Consider the following 20,318-nt stretch of genomic DNA (forward strand, 5'->3'; position numbering starts at 1 on the left):
GTACAGAGTTTCTACGTTCTCCCCGTGACCCGCGTGGGTTTTCTCCAGTTCCCTCCCTGACTCCCAAAGACGTGCAGGTCGGTAGATTAATTGCCTTCAGTAAAAATCATCCCTAGTGTGCAGAATAGAAATAGTGGCCCATTTCCACACTGTGTCCTTAACTAAACCAAACTAAACCAAACCCTCAAGTATTTCAATGTTCCATCCTGGGTAAATGGCCCACCCTGTGCAGGATAGAGCTCGTGTATGCATGACCACTGGTCAACTTGGACTCGGGTGGGCTGGAGGGCCTGTTTCCAGGCAGTATCTCTAAAACTAAACTAGGCAGCTGAACAAGTCACAGGTTCACAAGTTATAGGAGTAGCATTAGGCCATTCGGCCCATCGAGTCTACTCCGCTGTTCAATCATGGCTGATCTCTGCCTCCTAATCCCATTTTCCTGCCTTCTCCCCGTAACCCTTGACACCCGTTCTAATCAAGAAGTTGTCTTTCTCTGCCTTAAAAAATATCCACTGACTTGGCCTCCACAGCCCTCTGTGGCAATGAGTTCCACAGATTAACTACCCTCTGACTAATGAAGTTCCTCCTCATCGACTTCCTAAAAGAGCGCCCTTTAATTCTGAGTCCAGCACTGGCCCAACTGTTCCACCCCTCAACCATTCTTACGAAGATCCTCCAGGTTTTTCCCTGATGAATCCGTGCCTATCGCTCATCTCCAGCCGGGTTTGGCAGAGACTGGAGCCCCCGTTCATTTTAATAGGGGGCTCAGGCAGTAGTTTAAGTGGAATAAGGTAACCAAGGTATTACATATCACTACCTTAGATATTTTATAGTTTTAAGCATTTTAAGTTTTAATATTTTTCCCCAGTTACTTAAAGCAATTATTATAATTTTTAAAACAAAAAGCTGGAGTAACTCAGTGGGACAGGCAGCATTCTCTCCAGAGATGAGGCCTGTCCCACTGAGTTACTCCAGCTTCTTGTGACTATCTTCGGTTTAAACCAGCATCTACAGCTCCTTCCTGCACATTATAATCTTTAAGTTCGGTTTCTCACACTCAAAAACATTTTCAATGCCAGGAGAATAATGCGCTTCCAGATTTGATAAGAGCACAGACTCTGGCCCAAGCTTTTCCTCTTGTTACAGATATTCTCCAGGTTCTGGGTACAAAGCCTCACCAATCTTTTTCCTGATGCATTCACGAAACAATTGGAGGGGGAAAAAAGGAGTACAAAACATTGGAGTAACTCAGCGGGTCAGGCAGCATCTCTGGAGAACTTGGATAGGTAACATTTCACAGCGTGCTGGAGCAACTCAGCGGGTCAGGCAGCATCTCTGGAGAACTTGGATAGGTAACATTTCACAGCGTGCTGGAGCAACTCAGCGGGTCAGGCAGCATCTCTGGAGAACTTGGATAGGTAACATTTCACAGCGTGCTGGAGCAACTCAGCGGGTCAGGCAGCATCTCTGGAGAACGTGTATAGGTGACTTTTTGGGTCGGGACCTTTCTTCAGAAGGATCGCAGCAAGAAGTGGGAGAAAGCTGGAAGAGAGGTGGGGGGGTAAGGACAAAGCCTGGCAAGTGATAGGTTGATGCGGGTGTGAAGAAGGGTCTTTTTTTCACGAGAAGATGGGAGGTCAGAAGCCAGAGATGGGGAGGAGATAAAAGGCTGTGAGGCGAGGAAAGGAGGAGAGAGCAGGTGTGAACTACGAAGTCAGAGGAAGGGAGATAGATGGATGGGGACAGGGGAAGGTGAAAAGATTGTTGATGGCTAGTTACTTACAATTGGAGAATTTGACATTCACGCCATTGTAAGACGCCCAAGTGGAATGGGAGGTGCTGTTCCTCCAGTTTGTATGTGGCCACACTCTGACAGTGGAGGAGGCCCAGGTCAGAAAGGTCAGGTTGGGAACAGGAAGGGGGGAGTTAAAATGGTCAGCAACTGGGCGATCCATCTGGTCTTGCTGGATGGCAAATTAGCCTCAAAAGGGGTAAATGGCCAACACTCGTTAAGTTTAGTTTAATTTCGAGAAACAACGCGGACATTATAAATTCTAACAAACATTATAAACTATAATGTTTTATTCTTAATTGGTTACTGTATGTCGTGCCGTTACTTGCGAGCAAAGCGCCAAGGCAAATTCCTTGTATGTATACATAGTTGGCCAATAAAATTTATTCAATTCAATTCAATACAAACAGGCCCTTTGGCCCACCGGGTCCGCAGGGATCAGTGACCCCCTGCACATTAACACGGTCCCGCACCAAAACCTGCCCCTCAATATTGTGTTGAAGCTAGCTTTTAGCTTAGTTTAGTTTAGAGACACAGTACGGAAATAGGTGGCGCAGCGGTGGAGTTGCTGTCTTCCGGGGCTTGTAGCGCCAGAGACCCGGGTTCGATCCCAACTATGGGTGCTTGCCTGTACGGAGTTTGTATGTTTTCCCCGTGAATGTGTGGGTTTTCACCGAGACCTTCGGTTTCCTCCCGCACTCCAAAGACGTACAGGTTTGTACATCATTTGGCTTGGGTGAATTGTGAAGTGTGAATTGTCCCTGGTGTGTGCAGAGTGGTGTTAATGTCACGCCGGTCAGCGCGGACACAGTGGGCCGAGGGGCCTGTTTCCACGCTGCATCTCTAAACTAAACTAAACTCCAAAGAGGTACAGGTTTGTGGGTTAATTGGCTTGGCACAAGTGTAAATTGTCCCTAGTGTGTGCAGGATAACGTTAGCATGCGGGGTTCGCTGGTCTGCGCGGGCTGGGTGGGCCAAAGGGCCTGTTTCGGGGCTGTATCCCTAAACAAACGATACTAGAGGAACAAGATAGACCACTCCGTTGAAATCGCCTATACTGAAGTGTAGTACGCAAAGGAGCCATTTTAGTCGGCAAAACCCGCCGTCTGCTCTGCCTCTCGCGGTGTAATCAGTGTTTTGGGGGAACAGTATGTGTGATGATACCATTAAAATGCAGAAAATATCTCATCCATCAATTCACAGATTTTAGTTATTTTTCTTTTTAAATGTTTCTGCAAGTTTCTGCCGACTAAAATGGCGCCGTGACGTACTACGGTTTTCGGAGTCGAGTGGCCTATCTTGTTCCTCTAGTATCTTTGCCCTGAACTAAACTAAAACTAAATTGGGCCAAAGTGAATTTTTAGTGTGTTTGGCTATATTCATGGAGGTCGGATAAGGACGTTTCGCGAGAAGATGATTTTTGGGCGGGCGGGATCAGAGAGAGTAGAACTGGAGACATCACAGTTATTACTGTGCTCCATCTGTCATCTCGCACTGCAATTGGATTTCGGCACGATTAAATTCAGTACAGTGTGTTCCCAGTTCATCTGTGAGGTGGCATTTCTGATCAAAACGGGACTTATCATCCGGACGGTTTGAAAAGAGAACTATCCTGGAGTAAAGGTATTGGGAGATTTGAGGAGGAACTTTAAAAGGTGGTGAGGGAGAGGGTGGGTTGAAAGGATGAGAGGGGGAGGGAGAAGATATAAGAAAATAGATGAACAAAGACAGTTCAATTTTCATCGTACAAAATGTCTCATTTCCAAATAATTTATTTCAGATGCAATCATCCCTTTGCTTATCAAACAGAGCAGACTATTTCACATTCATGTCATCGGAGCAGAATTAGGCCATTCGGCCCATCAAGCATTCACTGTACTCTACATCGGCGAGTCCAAGCGCAGGCTCGGCGATCGTTTCGCTCAACACCTTCGCTCAGTCCGCCTTAACCAACCTGATCTCCCGGTGGCTCAGCACTTCAACTCCCCCTCCCACTCCCAGTCTGACCTTTCTGCCCTGGGCCTCCTCCATTGTCAGAGTGAGGCCCAACGCAAATTGGAGGAAGAGCACCTCATATTTCGCATGGGTTTCTTGGTTCTTGGTCCTCCAAAATATTCCAAATGGAATTTAAACTGGAGGTGGTAGCTTACACCCCAGCGGTATGAAAATTGACTTCTCCAACTTCAGATGGTTCCTCTCTTTCCCCTCCCCCTTCCCAGTTCTCCCACTAGTCTTCCTGTCTCCTGCTACATCCTATCTTTATCCCGCCCCCTCCCCTGACATCAGTCTGAAGAAGGGTCTTGACCCAAAACGTCACCCATTCCTTTTCTCCTGAGATGCTGCCTGACCCGCTGAGTTACTCCAGCATTTTGTATCTGCCTTCAAAGTATTCAAGAGATAGTTAGATATCGCCTTTGGGGCTAACGGAATCAAGGGATATGGGGAGAAAGCAGGAACAGTGTATTGATTTGGGATGATCAGCCACGATCATATTGAATGGCGGTGCTGGCTCAAAGGGCCGAATGGCCTACTGCTGCACCAATTTTCTATGTTTCTATGTCTACCCTCTTAGTCATCATGGATGCTCTATCTTTTCCTCTCCACCCCATTCTCCTGCCTTCTCCCCGTATCCTTTGGCAGCTGTACAAATCAAGAGCCTATCAATCCCCTGCTAAATAAATGCCCAAAGACTTGGCCTCCACTGCCATCTGTGGCAATGAATTCCACAGAATCACTACCCTCTGACTGAACAAATTCCTCCTCACGTCCTTTCTGAAAGTATGTCTTTTTTTAATGAGGCTGTGCCCTCTGGTCCTAGACTCTTCCCCGAGTGGAAACATCCTCTCTAAATCCATACAGGCCTTTCATTATACTGTAAGTTTCAATGATACTCCCCCCCTCCCTCATCCTTCCAAACTCCAGCGAGCACAGGTCCAAAGCCACCAAATGCTCATCATATGTTAACTTAATCATCCCCGGGATCATTCTCGTAAACCTCCTTTCTTCAGTTTAGAGATGCAGCGTGCAAACAGGCCCCTCGGCCCACCGAGTCCAGGCCGACCAGCGATCCCCGCACATTAACACGATCCTACACACACTAGGGACAATTTACAATTTTACCACAGCCAATTCACCTACAAACATGCACGTCTTTGGAGTGTGGGAGGAAACCGGAGCACCCGGAGAAAACCCACGTGGGTCACGGAGAGATCGTACAAAAACGCCGTGCAGACAGCAGCCGTAGTCGGGATCGAACCCGGGTCTCTGGCGCCGTGAGGCAGCAACTCTACCGCTACGCCACCGCGCCGCCCCACTTCTCCTCTGGACCCTCTCCAATGCCAGCACATCCTTCCTCAGATATGGGGCCCAAAACTGCTCATAATACTCCGAATGCGGTCTGACCAGTGTCTTATGAAAGCCCTGCATGACATCTGTGCATTTGCAAACTGCAACACATGACCCATTCATCTTTTTTTTTTCCATTTGCCAATAGACAATAGACAATAAACTAGACAATAGGTGCAGGAGGAGGCCATTCAGCCCTTCGAGCCAGCACCACCATTCAATGTGATCATGGCTGATCATTCACAATCAGTACCCCGTTCCCGCCTTCTCCCCATACCCCCTGACTCCGCTATCCTTAAGAGCTCTATCCAGCTCTCTCTTGAAAGCATCCAGAGAATCGGCCTCCACTGCCTTCTGAGGCAGAGAATTCCACAGATTAACAACTCTCTGACTGAAAAAGGTTTTTCCTTATCTCCGTTCTAAATGGCCTGCCTCTTATTCTTAAACTGTGTGGCTCCTGGTTCTGGACTCCCCCAACATTGGGAACATGTTTCCTGCCTCTAGCGTGTCCAACCCCTTAATAATCTCATATGTTTCAATAGGATCCCCTCTCATCCTTCTAAATTCCAGTGTATGCAAGCCCAGTCGCTCCAGTCTTTCGACAGACGATTTGTGGAGTTAAAGTTTAGTCAGCGGACTGAGAGACCTACTGCCAACGTAGCCCCGAAGGGCCGACATAGATTACGTGCTCACAAGCTGAAGTGAGACTGGAACCGTCACCCTCTGACGACGTGCCACGATCGGGCCACAATCCGCAATGCCACAACCTCTCACGACTTAGATTTAGAGGTACAGCGCGGAAACAGGCCCTTCGGCCCACCGAGTCCGCGCCGCCCAGCGATCCCCGCACATTAACACTATCCTACACACACTAGGGACAATTTTTACATTTTACCCAGCCAATTAACCTACATACCTGTACGTCTTTGGAGTATGGGAGGAAACCGAAGATCTCGGAGAAAACCCACACAGGTCACGGGGAGAACGTACAAACTCCGTACAGACGGCGCCCGTAGTCAGGATCGAACATGAGTCTCCGGCGGTGCATTCGCTGTAAGGCAGCAACTCTACCGCTGCGCCACCGTGCCGCCCGACTTGTATCTGATCTTGCTCGTTGCGTTTTAGTTATATCTTCTCGCGGCAAGCGGCGTAAAAGTGCGAAGTTATAACCAAAAATCGAAACACTTCCAAGACATACGGATATTTGCAATAAAAGGAGGAAGCTAAAAATAAATCAGATTCGATATCTCCTGTGGAGAAACAGACTCCGTACAACTCAAGGCAGCGTTGAGCATGGTTTTCCGATCCACTCGATCAACAGTTACATTGAGTGGACCTTCAGCGACCATTGTCTGATCAACATACAGTAAACCCTCTTTTAACGGATCATTGGGGGAGGGGGGGAGGGATGGACTCCATTATTGCCGATTGTCCGCGATCACCGAGAAGGGATATTAAGTCGGCACAGTGGTAGAGCTACTGCCTCACAGCGCCGGAGACCCGGGTTCGATCCTGACTACGGGCGCTTGTCTGTACGGAGTTTGTACGTTCTCCCCGTGACCTGCGTAGGTTTTCTCCCACACTCCAAAGACGTGCAGGTTTGTAAGTTAATTGGCTTGGTAGAAATGTAAAACTGTCCCTAGTGTGTGCAGGGTAGTGTTAGCGTGCGGTGATCGCTGGTCGGCGTGGACTCGGTGGGCCTGTTTCCGCGCTGTGTCTCTAAACCTAAAGGGATTTAATGCTGAGGCTTCATAAGGCAGTCAGGCCGCACTTGGAGTATTGTGAGCAGATTTGGGCCCCATATCCGAGGAGGGACGTGCTGGCGTCGCAGACGGTCCAGAGAAGGTTGACAAGAATGATCCCAGGAATGATTGGGTTAACATATGATGAGCATTCAAAGGCACTGGGCCTGTACTCGCTGTAGTTTAGAAGGATGAGGGGGACCTCATTGAAACTTACAGAATGAGAGGCCTGAATAGGGTGGATGTGAAGAGGATGTTTCCACTGGTGGGAGAGTCCAGGACCAGAGGTCAAGGCCTCAGAATTAAAGAAAGTACGTTTAGAAAGATGAGGAGGAGTTTCTTTAGTCAGAGGGTGGTGAATCTGTGGAATTCTTTGCCACAGAAGGCAGTGGAGGCCAAGTCAATGTATATTTTTAAGGCAGAGATAGATAGATTCTTGATTAGTACGGGTGTCGGGGGTTATGGGGAGAAGGCAGGGGAATGGGGTTAGGAGGGAGAGATAGATCAGCCATGAGTGAATGGTGGAGTAGACTTGATGGGCCGAATGGCCTAATTCTGTTCCAAGAACTTAGGAAGGAATTATCATTGTGTAACTAGTGGAAACAAGCAATTGCAGATGCTGGTTAATGCACAAAAGGACACAAAGTGCTGGAGTAACTCAGCGGGTCAGGCAGCATCTCTGGAGAACGTGGATGGGTGACGTTTCGGGTCGAGACCCTTCTTCAGACTTCCGGTCGGGAACTGGGAGTGGCGTCCAGGTGTGCTGGCGAGCCCGGGAGAGAGGCGAGGATCGGCGGAGTCGATGTCGGGGCCCGCGGGCAGCCGTGGATAGGTGACGTTTCACAGAGTGCTGGAGTAACTCAGCGGGTCAGGCAGCATCTCTGGAGAACATGGATAGGTGACGTTTCAGATCCAGACCCTTTTTCAGACATTCTTCAGAGATTTAACTTCAGTTTAGTTTAGTTTAGTTTAGTGATACAGCACAGATACAGTCCCTTCGGCCCTCCGAGTCCATGCCGACCAGCGATCCCTGTACACTAACACCATCCTACACACACTGGGAACAATTTAACCAAAGCCAATTAACCTACAAACCTGTATGTCAATAGAGAATAGACAATAGGTGCAGGAGGAGGCCATTCAGCCCTTCGAGCCAGCACCGCCATTCAATGCGATCATGGCTGATCACTCTCAATCAGTACCCCGTTCCTGCCTTCTCCCCATATCCCCTCACTCCGCTATCCTTAAGAGCTCTATCCAGCTCTCTCTTGAAAGCATCCAACGAACTGGCCTCCACTGCATGCTGAGGCAGAGAATTCCACACCTTCACCACTCTCTGACTGAAAAAGTTCTTCCTCATCTCCGTTCTAAATGGCCTACCCCTTATTCTTAAACTGTGGCCCCTTGTTCTGGACTCCCCCAACATTGGGAACATGTTTCCTGCCTCTAATGTGTCCAATCCCCTAATTATCTTATATGTTTCAATAAGATGCCCTTGGAGTGTGGGAGGAAACCGGAGCACCCGGTGAAAACCCACGCAGGTCACGGGCAGAACGTACAAAATCTGTACAGACAGCAACCGTAATTAGGATGTTTCACTGTGAAATCTTCTCAAGGTTTGCCCACTTTGAAGTAGTTCTCCTGAACGGCTTGCTGCCTGACGTGCCGAGTTACTCCTGCACTATCCGTTTCTTCGGAAGTCTTGCATTCCAGCACAAGCCCCAAGCTCTCTAGCTGCTTCGAAGGAGCTCTGGCAGCTTTTCCACCAGGAGCTGCGGCCAATTCCCAGGAAGACCACTTCACTCCTGAACAAATATCGTCAAGCTACTCCCAGACCATCGTATGTTACTGGACAATCTCCGCTACTCGGCACCCAAGTGCCGGTATTTCTGCCGGTCAATCTTTGTACACTCTTTTTCCGCCTCTGGAATAATCGTAAGATATACAACAAGACATTTAAGCAAAACTTCTTAAATGCAAAGTTATTAAATACAGGCGGCAGAGTTGCTGCCTTGCGGCGTCAGAAACCTGGGTTGGATCGCAACTGCGGATACCGTCTGTACGGAGTTTGCACATTCTCCCTGTGACCTGTGCGGGTTTTCTCCGGATGCTCCGGTTTACTCCTGTGTTCCAAAAGACGCAATGGTTGATAGGGTGATGGGCTTCTGTAAATCATTCCTGGTGTGTAGGACAGAAACAGTGCACATAGTGTACAGCTGGTCGCAGGTCGGCTCGGCCGAAGGACCCGTTTCCAAGCTGTGTCTATAAAGTAATGTCTAAAGTAGAAGCAAACATTCAGTGTCACAGAGCACGGAAACAGGCCATTTGGCACACCTTGCCCATGCCGACCAAGATGTCCCATCTACACTAGTCCCACCGGCCTAGTGATGCCTGGGGCATCTGGGTCAGCATGGTTCGCCCAAACCCCTCTAAACCTTTCCCATCCATTTGGAGAGCGGGAGGTCACGGAACTGGAGGTACGAGCCTTACATTTTTCACAAATACACGAGCCCATTCTGCTTCAGTGATGTTCGGGCTTTGTTGCCCAGTAATAGCATCTGACAGCTTGCAGCAGGGCGAATTTGGAGACTTGGGTACGTATTTGGGGCGCAGCGGTCGAGTTGCTGCCTCACAGCGCCAGAGACCCGGGTACCATCCTGACTACGGGAGCTGTCTGCACGGAGTTTGTACGTTCTGCCCGTGACCTGCGTGGATTTCCTCCGAGTCAATAGACAATAGACAATAGGTGCAGGAGTAGGCCATTCAGCCCTTCGAGCCAGCACCGCCATTCAATGCGATCATGGCTGATCACTATCAATCAGTACCCCGTTCCTGCCTTCTCCCCATACCCCCTCACTCCGCTATCCCTAAGAGCTCTATCCAGCTCTCTCTTGAAAGCATCCAACGAACTGGCCTCCACTGCCTTCTGAGGCAGAGAATTCCACACCTTCACCACCCTCTGACTGAAAAAGTTCTTCCTCATCTCCGTTCTAAATGGCCTACCCCTTATTCTCAAACTGTGGCCCCTTGTTCTGGACTCCCCCAACATTGGGAACATGTTATCTGCCTCTAATGTGTCCAATCCCCTAATTATCTTATATGTTTCAATAAGATCCCCCCTCATCCTTCTAAATTCCAGTGTATACAAGCCCAATCGCTCCAGCCTTTCAACATACGACAGTCCCGCCATTCCGGGAATTAATCTAGTGAACCTACGCTGCACGCCCTCCATAGCAAGAATATCCTTCCTCAAATTTGGAGACCAAAACTGCACACAGTACTCCAGGTGCGGTCTCACCAGGGCCCGGTACAACTGTAGAAGGACCTCTTTGCTCCTATACTCAACTCCTCTTGTTACGAAGGCCAACATTCCATTGGCTTTCTTCACTGCCTGCTGAACCTGCATGCTTCCTTTCATTGACTGATGCACTAGGACACCCAGATCTCGTTGAACTCCCCCTCCTCCTAACTTGACACCATTCAGATAATAATCTGCCTTTCTATTCTTACTTCCAAAGTGAATAACCTCACACTTATCTACATTAAACTGCATCTGCCATGTATCCGCCCACTCACACAACCTGTCCAGGTCACCCTGCAGCCTTATTGCATCTTCCTCACAATTCACACTACCCCCCAACTTAGTATCATCTGCAAATTTGCTAATGGTACTTTTAATCCCTTCGTCTAAGTCATTAATGTATATCGTAAATAGCTGGGGTCCCAGCACCGAACCTTGCGGTACCCCACTGGTCACTGCCTGCCATTCCGAAAGGGACCCATTTATCCCCACTCTTTGCTTTCTGTCTGTTAACCAATTTTCTATCCATGTCAGTACCCTACCCCCAATACCATGTGCCCTAATTTTGCCCACTAATCTCCTATGTGGGACCTTGTCGAAGGCTTTCTGAAAGTCGAGGTACACCACATCCACTGACTCTCCCTTGTCAATTTTCCTAGTTACATCCTCAAAAAATTCCAGTAGATTTGTCAAGCATGATTTCCCCTTCGTAAATCCATGCTGACTCGGAACGATCCCGTTACTGCTATCCAAATGCTCAGCAATTTCGTCTTTTATAATTGACTCCAGCATTTTCCCCACCACTGATGTCAGACTAACTGGTCTATAATTACCCGTTTTCTCTCTCCCTCCTTTCTTAAAAAGTGGGATAACATTTGCTATTCTCCAATCCACAGGAACTGATCCTGAATCTATAGAACATTGAAAAATGATCTCCAATGCTTCCACTATTTCTAGAGCCACCTCCTTAAGTACTCTGGGATGCAGACCATCAGGCCCTGGGGATTTATCAGCCTTCAGTCCCATCAGTCTACCCAAAACCATTTCCTGCCTAATGTGGATTTCCTTCAGTTCCTCCATCACCCTAGGTTCTCCAGCCCCTAGAACATTTGGGAGATTGTGTGTATCTTCCTCAGTGAAGACAGATCCAAAGTAACGGTTTAACTCGTCTGCCATTTCTTTGTTCCCCATAATAAACTCCCCTGCTTCTGTCTTCAAGGGACCCACATTTGCCTTGACTATTTTTTTCCTCTTCACGTACCTAAAAAAACTTTTGCTATCCTCCTTTATATTATTGGCTAGTTTACCCTCGTACCTCATCTTTTCTCCTCCTATTGCCTTTTTAGTTAACTTTTGTTGCTCTTTAAAAGAGTCCCAATCCTCTGTCTTCCCACTCTTCTTTGCTATGTTATACTTCCTCTCCTTAATTTTTATGCTGTCCCTGACTTCCCTTGTCAGCCACAGGTGTCTCTTACTCCCCTTAGAGTCTTTCCACCTCTTTGGAATAAATTGATCCTGCAACCTCTGCATTATTCCCAGGAATACCTGCCATTGCTGTTCTACCGTCTTCCCTGCTAGGGCCTCCTTCCAATCAATTTTGGCCAGCTCCCGCCTCATGCCTCTGTAATCCCCTTTGCTATACTGCAATACCGACACTTCCGATTTTCCCTTCTGCCTTTCCATTTGCAGAGTAAAACTTATCATGTTGTGATCACTGCCTCCTAATGGCTCTTTTACCTCTAGTCCCCTTACCAGATCAGGATCATTACACAACACTAAATCCAGAATTGCCTTCTCCCTGGTAGGCTCCAGTACAAGCTGTTCTAAGAATCCATCTCGAAGGCACTCTACAAACTCTCTTTCCTGGGGTCCATTTCCAACCTGATTTTCCCAGTCTTGGATTTCACTCCCACACTCCAAAGACGTGCAGGTCTGTAGGTTAGTTGGTTTCGGCATAAATGCTAATTGTCCCTAGTGTGAGTCTGCACAGACCCGGTGGGCCGAAGGGCCTGTTTCTGCGCTGCATATCTAAACCCTACCTCGTGCAACCAAAAGCAATTTTTTCATTTTAACTCTTGTCAAAACGTGTAATTTCTTTTACAAGGAACTGCAGATGTTGGTTTACCAAGGAACAGCACTAAATCTGCTTTGCCCAACTTACGCTAACAAAATACCAGAGTAGAAGTGGTGAGTAATATCAGAGGTGGGCTGGAGCTCGGATTAAAATAGTAATTACAGAACTCACTTGTGTGCACACACACACACGCGCTGAAGCTGCTGCTAATTAGCTCCCTGGACCCAGTGCAGTCTGGCAAATGCCGCTGGAGAGCTCTCAGCATGACGAGCTGCCCTTTTACCTGCCACCGAAGCGCACCCAAAAGCTACAAGCCAATTTAAGAACTAAAAATGGAAGCTGTACGATTATACAATAGACAATAGACAATAGACAATAGGTGCAGGAGGAGGCCATTCAGCCCTTCGAGCCAGCACCGCCATTCAATGTGATCATGGCTGATCACTCTCAATCAGTACCCCGTTCCTGCCTTCTCCCCATACCCCCTCACTCCGCTATCCTTAAGAGCTCTATCCAGCTCTCTCTTGAAAGCATCCAACGAACTGGCCTCCACTGCCTTCTGAGGCAGAGAATTCCACACCTTCACCATTCTGTGACTGAAAAAGTTCTTCCTCATCTCCGTTCTAAATGGCCTACCCCTTATTCTTAAACTGTGGCCCCTGGTTCTGGACTCCCCCAACATTGGGAACATGTTTCCTGCCTCTAATGTGTCCAATCTCCTAATTATCTTATATGTTTCAATAAGATCCCCCCTCATCCTTCTAAATTCCAGTGTATACAAGCCCAATCGCTCCAGCCTTTCAACATACGACAGTCCCGCCATTCCGGGAATTAACCTAGTGAACCTACGCTGCACGCCCTCCATAGCAAGAATATCCTTCCTCAAATTTGGAGACCAAAACTGCACACAGTACTCCAGGTGCGGTCTCACCAGGGCCCGCGCCTTTCCAGTGAACACAAACAAACGTACAAGACGCGGCAGAACTAACCCAGGGACAGGCCAAGAAGGCTGCTTGGATAATGACTGGCAACCACACTATTTTGCACTACAAGAGTTTATGTTCAAATGAAGATAGACACAAAAAAACACGCCTGGAGTAACTCAGCGGGTCAGGCAACATTTGTTGGGGGGGAAAGGAATAGGGGTGGTAGTCGGTCTGAAAGAAGGGTCTCGTCCCGAAACGTCACCTATTGCTTTTCGCAGGAGATGCTGCCCGTCCCGCTGAGTTACTCCTCTTCGTGTCTGCCTTCGGTTTAATCCAACGTCTGCAGTGCACTCCGACACACAGCATGTGCTATTTCCCTCCAACACGATACGATAGAACTTTGTTTATCCCAGGAGGAAAATTAATCTGCCAACAGTCATGAAAAACAGGAGGAGGCAGGAACGAGACAATCTCTCACGGAGAGAAGGTATCACAAAATGCTGGAGTAACTCAGCGGGTCAGGCAGCATCTCTGGAGAGAAGGAAGAAGGGGAAAAAAAAGGGATTTATTCCAGCCATTCAGTGATCAAAAGCTTTTCATTGTATCTCGGCACACATGACAATGAGCCAAACTAAATAAGCTAAAGTAAAAAATAATTTGTGAAGAGGCAATGGTTTCCCACATCCTACCACCAGAAGGTTTGGAGCCACAGAAGACGTGGATGCCAAGCTTATTGTTACCCCTGGGCACAAGGAACTGCAGGTGCCGGTTTACAACAACAACAAAAAAACAGACACAAAGTGCTGGAGTAACTCAGCGGGTCAGGCAGCATCTCTGAAGAAGGATTCCGACCCGAAACGTCACCTATTCCTCTTCTCCAGAGACGCTGTCTGACCCGCCGAGTTACTCCAGCTTTTTGTGTCCGTCTCTGGAGGACATGTTAGGTGACGCTTCAGGTCGGGACGCCTCTTCAGTGTAGAAGCTGAATGCTGTTACACTTGCACAAGATGTTGGTGAGGCCACATTTTGAGCATGGTGGCCAGTTTCGGTCACCCTGCTGTTAGGCTGGAAAGAGGGATAGAAGGTTTGTAGGCCCTCTTGCCTGGAATGAGGTAGGGTCCCAAATCATCCACGTTCCCCAGAGATGCTGCCTGACCTGCTGAGTCACTCCAACGTTTTGTGCCTTTCCTTGGTAAACCGGCATCTGCAGTTCCTTTTTTCTACGTATAAAATTACATGTTTTTGACCGAGTTAAAATGAAAATGCTTCTGATCACACAGGATAGAATAACTGGAGCCAGGTAATTAGGGCGGCACGGTGGCACAGCGGTAGAGTTGCTGCCTTACAGCAAATGCAGCGCCAGAGACCCGGGTTCGATCCCGTCTACGGGCGCTGTCTATACGGAGTTTGTACGTTCTCCCCGTGACCTGCATGGGTTTTCTCCGTGATCTTTGGTTTCCTCCCACGCTCCAAGGACGTACAGGTATGTAGATAGGTAGATTGGCTTGGGAAATGTAAAAATTGTCCCTGGTGTGTGTAGGATAGCGTTAATATGCAGGGATCGCTGGTCGGCGCGGACACGGTGGGCCGAAGGGCGTGTTTCCGTGCTGTATCCCTAAACTAAAGGCCAAAGACATACTGCGTTGTAGGTCAACTAGCTTGGTATAAATGTAAATTGTCCCTAGTGTGTGTGTAAGTAGGATAGTGGTAATGTGTGCGGGGATCGCTGGTCGGCGCGGACACGGTGGGCCAAAGGGTCTGTTTCCGTGCTGTACCTCTAAACTAAACTAAACATATGTTGAAAGACTGGAGCGACTAGGCTTGTATACACTGGAATTTAGAAGGATGAGAGGAGATCTTATCGAAACGTATAAGATTATTAAGGGGTTGGACACGTTAGAGGCAGGAAACATGTTCCCAATGTTGGGGGAGTCCAGAACAAGGGGCCACAGTTTAAGAATAAGGGGTAGACCATTTAGTACCGAGATAAGGAAAAACGTTTTCAGTCAGAGAGTTGTGAATCTGTGGAATTCTCTGCCTCAGAAGGCAGTGGAGGCCAAGTCTCTGAATGCATTCAAGAGAGAGCTGGATAGAGCTCTTAAGGATAGCGGAGTCAGGGGGTATGGGGAGAAGGCAGGAACGGGGTACTGATTGAGAATGATCAGCCATGATCACATTGAATGGTGGTGCTGGCTTGAAGGGCCGAAGGGCCGAATGGCCTCCTCCTGCACCTATTGTCTATTGTCTATTGTCTATTGTCTATTGTCTAAACCATATCTTTTGTACAAAGACGCTCCATTGAGGGTTTTTTTAAAAAGAGGAATGCATTACAAGTAGGGCTCAATTCTGCACACGAACACAATCCCTCTGGACTGTGATTCACATCCTACTCATCAATTATTTTAATTATTTTTAAGTAGGGCCTCGCGTCCCGTCAAATTATCTTTCTAAATTTCCAGCTAAATATGATCAGCCCCTGGAAAATGAACGATCTGCGCCATCCCAGCAGCGGCGACTGTACAAAAATGCCTCATTGCCCCGAAGAGCACTTTAGGGAACCCTCCAGGCATGAAAGGCTCCACACAAATGCACGCACCTTCCTTTCAGCCTGGTTACAGCTCCACTCTGCCTTACATCCCTTCAACACGACCACTGATGCCACCCAGATCCAAGTGTAATAATCCATCTTTACGTGGAGGAAGGAACCGCAGGTGCTGGTTTACACCGAAGATGGACACAAAGCGCTGGAGTAACTCAGCGGGACAGGCAGCATCTCCGGAGAGAGAAGGAATGGGTGATGCTTCGGGTGGAGACCCTTGTTCAGAACCGAAACGTCACCCATTCCCTTCTCTCCAGAGATGCTGCCTGTCCCGCTGAGTTACTCCGGCTTTTTGGGTCTCTCTTCGGTCTTTGACTTGCAAACCGGGAGATCAGGTTGGTCCAGGCGGGCTGAGCCAAGGTGTTCCGCGAAACGATCGCCCAGTCTGCGTTTGGTCTCGCCGATGTACAAGAGTCCGCATCTTGAACAACGGCTACAGTAGATGAGGTTGGAGGAGGTTGCAAGTGAACCTCTGCCTCACCTGAAAGGACCGCCAGGGTCCCCTGGACAGAGTCGAGGGAGGAGGTACAGCGGCAGGTGTTGCATCTTCTGCAGTTACAGGGAGGGGGTGGTTTGGGTGGGAAGGGACGAGTTGACCAGGGAGTTGCGGAGGGAACGGTCTCTGCGGAAGGCGGAGAGGGGTGGAGATGGGAAGACTCGGCTAGAGGTGGGATCCTGTTGGAAGTGGTGAAAATGTCGGGGGATTATGTGTTGTGTGCGACGGCTGATGGGTTGAAAGGTGAGGACCCCTCGGTTTACCATCACCTCCGGCCAAGTCGTTCACCTTTAATATTGAGCAGAAACAACTGTGAAGCCAAGAGCGTCGCGTGTACCCGTGACTGCGCGAACCAGCAACGCACTGAAGGTGAAGAGAGTGCGTTACCTTTTGAAACAAGCTGACGACGGGGACAACCGATACAGAGCACGATAAACAACAGTTCTTGACACACCATGTTGGCCAGAACACAACCACTCTCACTGTGGCGCAGCGGTAGAGTCGCTGCCTCACAGCGCCAGAGACCCGGGTTCGATCCTGACCACGGGTGCTGTCTGTCTGGAGTTTGCAGGCTCTCCCCGTGACCTGTGTGGGTTTTCCTCTGGTTTCCTCCCACACTCCAAAGACGTACAAGTTTGCAGGGTAATAGACAATAGACAATGGGTGCAGGAGGAGGCCATTCGGCACTTCGAGCCAGCACCGCCATTCAATATGATCATGGCCGATCATTCTCAATTAGTACCCCGTTCCTGTCTTCTCCCCGTACCTCCTGACTCCGCTATCCTTAAGAGCTCTATCTAGCTCTCTCTTGAATGCATTCAGAGAATTGGCCTCCACTGCCTTCTGAGGCAGAGAATTCCACAGATTCACAACTCTCCGACTGAAAAAGTTTTTCCTCATCTCAGTTCTAAATGGCCTACCCCTTATTCTTAAACTGTGGCCCCTTGTTCTGGACTCCCCCAATATTGGGAACATGTTTCCTGCCTCTAACGTGTCCAACCCCTTAATAATCTTATACGTTTCGATAAGATCTCCACTCATCCTTCTAAATTCCAGTGTATACAAGCCTAGTCGCTCCAGTCTTTCAACATATGGCAGTCCCGCCATTCCGGGAATTAACCTAGTAAACCTACGCTGCACGCCCTCAATAGCAAGAATATCCTTCCACAAATTTGGACACAGTACTCCAGTAATCGGCTGGCTGTGAAAGGAAATTGTCCCTAGTGTGTGTGTGTGTGTGTGTGTGTGTGTGTGTGTGTGTGTGTGTGTGTGTGTGTGTGTGTGTGTGTGTGTGTGTGTGTGTGTGTGTGTGTGTGTGACAGTGTTAACGTGCGGGGATCGATGGCCGGCACGGGCTCGGTGGGCCGAAGGGCCGGTCTCCTCGCTGGATCTCCAAACTAAACTGAACCCCTGGCAATGCAGTTCACCTTTAATATCAGGCCGAAACATCTGTAAAGCAAAGAGTGCTGAGTGTACCCATGAGTGTGTGCACCAGCAACTCTCTGAAGATGAAGAGAGTGTGTTGCCACTTGAAAGGAGCTGATGACAGGGACAACAGATCCAATAATCTACAGTTCTTGACACGCCATGTTGGCCAGACCGCAACCACTGTCAGTAAAATCCTCATCTCGGTACTCCCGATTCTCAAGCAAATAGACAATAGACAATAGACAATAGACAATAGACAATAGGTGCAGGAGCAGGCCATTCAGCCCTTCGAGCCAGCACCGCCATTCAATGCGATCATGGCTGATCACTCTCAATCAGTAACCCGTTCCTGCCTTCTCCCCATACCCCCTCACTCCGCTATCCTTAAGAGCTCTATCCAGCTCTCTCTTGAAAGCATCCAACGAACTGGCCTCCACTGCCTTCTGAGGCAGAGAATTCCACACCTTCACCACTCTCTGACTGAAAAAGTTCTTCCTCATCTCCGTTCTAAATGGCCTACCCCTTATTCTTAAACTGTGGCCCCTTGTTCTGGACTCCCCCAACATTGGGAACATGCTTCCTGCCTCTAATGTGTCCAATCCCCTAATTATCTTATATGTTTCAATAAGATCCCCCCTCATCCTTCTAAATTCCAGTGTACACAAGCCCAATCGCTCCAGCCTTTCAACATATGACAGTCCCGCCATTCCGGGAATTAACCTAGTGAACCTACGCTGCACGCCCTCCATAGCAAGAATATCCTTCCTCAAACACAGCAGAAAATTCCAGTAAGAGGAATAAAATAAGGCAATTACATTTCTCTTCGCACAGCATTTACTCCTTTCATGTGCAAAGCTTGGGACTTGCCTCTTGAAATTGTTTTGTTTTTTTGGTTGCACGAAGCCCATTTGCTTGGTAATGCGCTGTTCCTGACAGGTATTATTACAGAAGGAACAAACTGGGTACTTACTGCGATTCAGGTCCGGGCACTGCGTTACATATCCATTAGGCATCACGACGATCTTGACGTCCTGCAGGATGCCCTAAAAAGAATCAGAGGTTCAGGGGAAAATGAGCACAAATCGCGGCGTGAGACAGATTTTCAATAACAGTGTTCGTGCGGCTAGAATCATTCTTAAACGACCAGAGCTATTTCAGACTGAACAGTTAGACCTCTCAAAGAGGTGTTTTATAACACAGTTGGGCTACATTCTGCCATGGTATTGCTTAATCCTGACCACAAAAAAAAAGGAATTAGTCCATACTGCAATACAAAAAGAAACGCAAGGAATAACCATCATATTTATTAAATAGACACAAAATGCTGGAGTGACACCCAGCGGGTCAGGCAGCATCTCTGGAGGGAAGGAATAGACATTAGGCGCAGGAGTAGGCCATTCGGCCCTTCGAGCCAGCACCGCCATTCAATGTGATCATGGCTGATCATTCACAATCAGTACCCCGCTCCTGCCTTCTCCCCATACCCCCTGAATCAGCTATCTTTAAGAACTCTCTCTTGAAAGCATCCAGAGAATTGGCCTCCACTGCCTTCTGAGGCAGAGAATTCCACAGATTCACTACTCTCTGACTGAAGAAGTTTTCCCTCATCTCCGTTCTAAATGGCCTACCCCTTATTCTTAAACTGTGGCCCCTGGTTCTGGACTTCCCCCCAACATTGGGAACATGTTAACGTGTCCAACCCCTTAATAATCTTATATGTTTTGGTGATGTGAGAGTCAGGGGAGAGGGAAACTAGTTCGAGATGGTTCGATGTTGTAGGTCTTTATGTTAAAGGAGGGGTGGGGGGAGGGGAGCACAAAGAAGGACCCTGCTGGGGGGGGGGGGGGGGGACTGCTGTGTGGGGGGAACAATGGTGGTCCTGGAGTGAGGGAGGGGGATGGGGAGGGGGAGGGGGAGCAAAACAAAGGCGCGAGATACTTTGGAACTTTGTCAGTGCCCTTTATGCAGCGGCTGTTTGCATACCTTGGGTGTGCAAGCAAAGAATTTCACTGCGACTCGTCACATGCGACAATAAAGTGTTCATTCATTGATAATACTCAAGTCAGTTAGGCGGGTTGATAATTTTAATTGGAAAATTTGAGGTAGATGCATTTCCGCCAAGGCTAACACAAGCGTAGGAAGGATTGCTACTGCTTACTGATCATACCCCTCGTCGTCACCTTCCCCTCCCCTAACAATGGACCATTCTAACATTGTCCTTGATTCCCATCCCTCTTGACCTCTCGTTTCCACACCTTGCCCTTCCATATCTCTATGTCTCCCTCTCCCCTGACTGTCAGTCTGAAGAAGGGTCTCGACATGGAACATCGCCCATTCCTTCTCTCCAGAGATGCTGCCTGACCCGCTGAGTTACTCCAGTTTTTTTTGTGTCTATCTAAGGCTAACAGGAGTGTCATTTGAAAACTGTATGGTTCCAATAGCAATTAAGGAACTGCTGTATCGGTCACAAATGTCACGAAACGTATAAGATTATTAAGGGGTTGGACACGTTAGAGGCAGGAAACATGTTCCCAATGTTGGGGGAGTCCAGAACCAGGAGCCACACAGTTTAAGAATAAGAGGCAGGCCATTTAGAACGGAGATACGGAAAAACC

At 48.4% G+C, this 20,318-nt stretch overlaps 1 protein-coding gene across 1 annotated transcript in view; it reads right to left on the reverse strand.

The window, feature by feature from the left end:
- Positions 1-20,318, reverse strand: part of LOC144602176 (protein kinase C-binding protein NELL1-like) — a 452,218-nt gene that overhangs the window by 371,074 nt on the left and 60,826 nt on the right. The window contains exon 6 of the mRNA XM_078414912.1: positions 18,674-18,746. Coding sequence (XP_078271038.1) covers positions 18,674-18,746 — 73 coding nt within the window. The remainder of the gene's footprint in view (positions 1-18,673; positions 18,747-20,318) is intronic.

The sequence above is a fragment of the Rhinoraja longicauda genome, chromosome 18 (assembly GCF_053455715.1).
Source record: "Rhinoraja longicauda isolate Sanriku21f chromosome 18, sRhiLon1.1, whole genome shotgun sequence".
Lineage (NCBI taxonomy): Eukaryota > Metazoa > Chordata > Chondrichthyes > Rajiformes > Arhynchobatidae > Rhinoraja > Rhinoraja longicauda.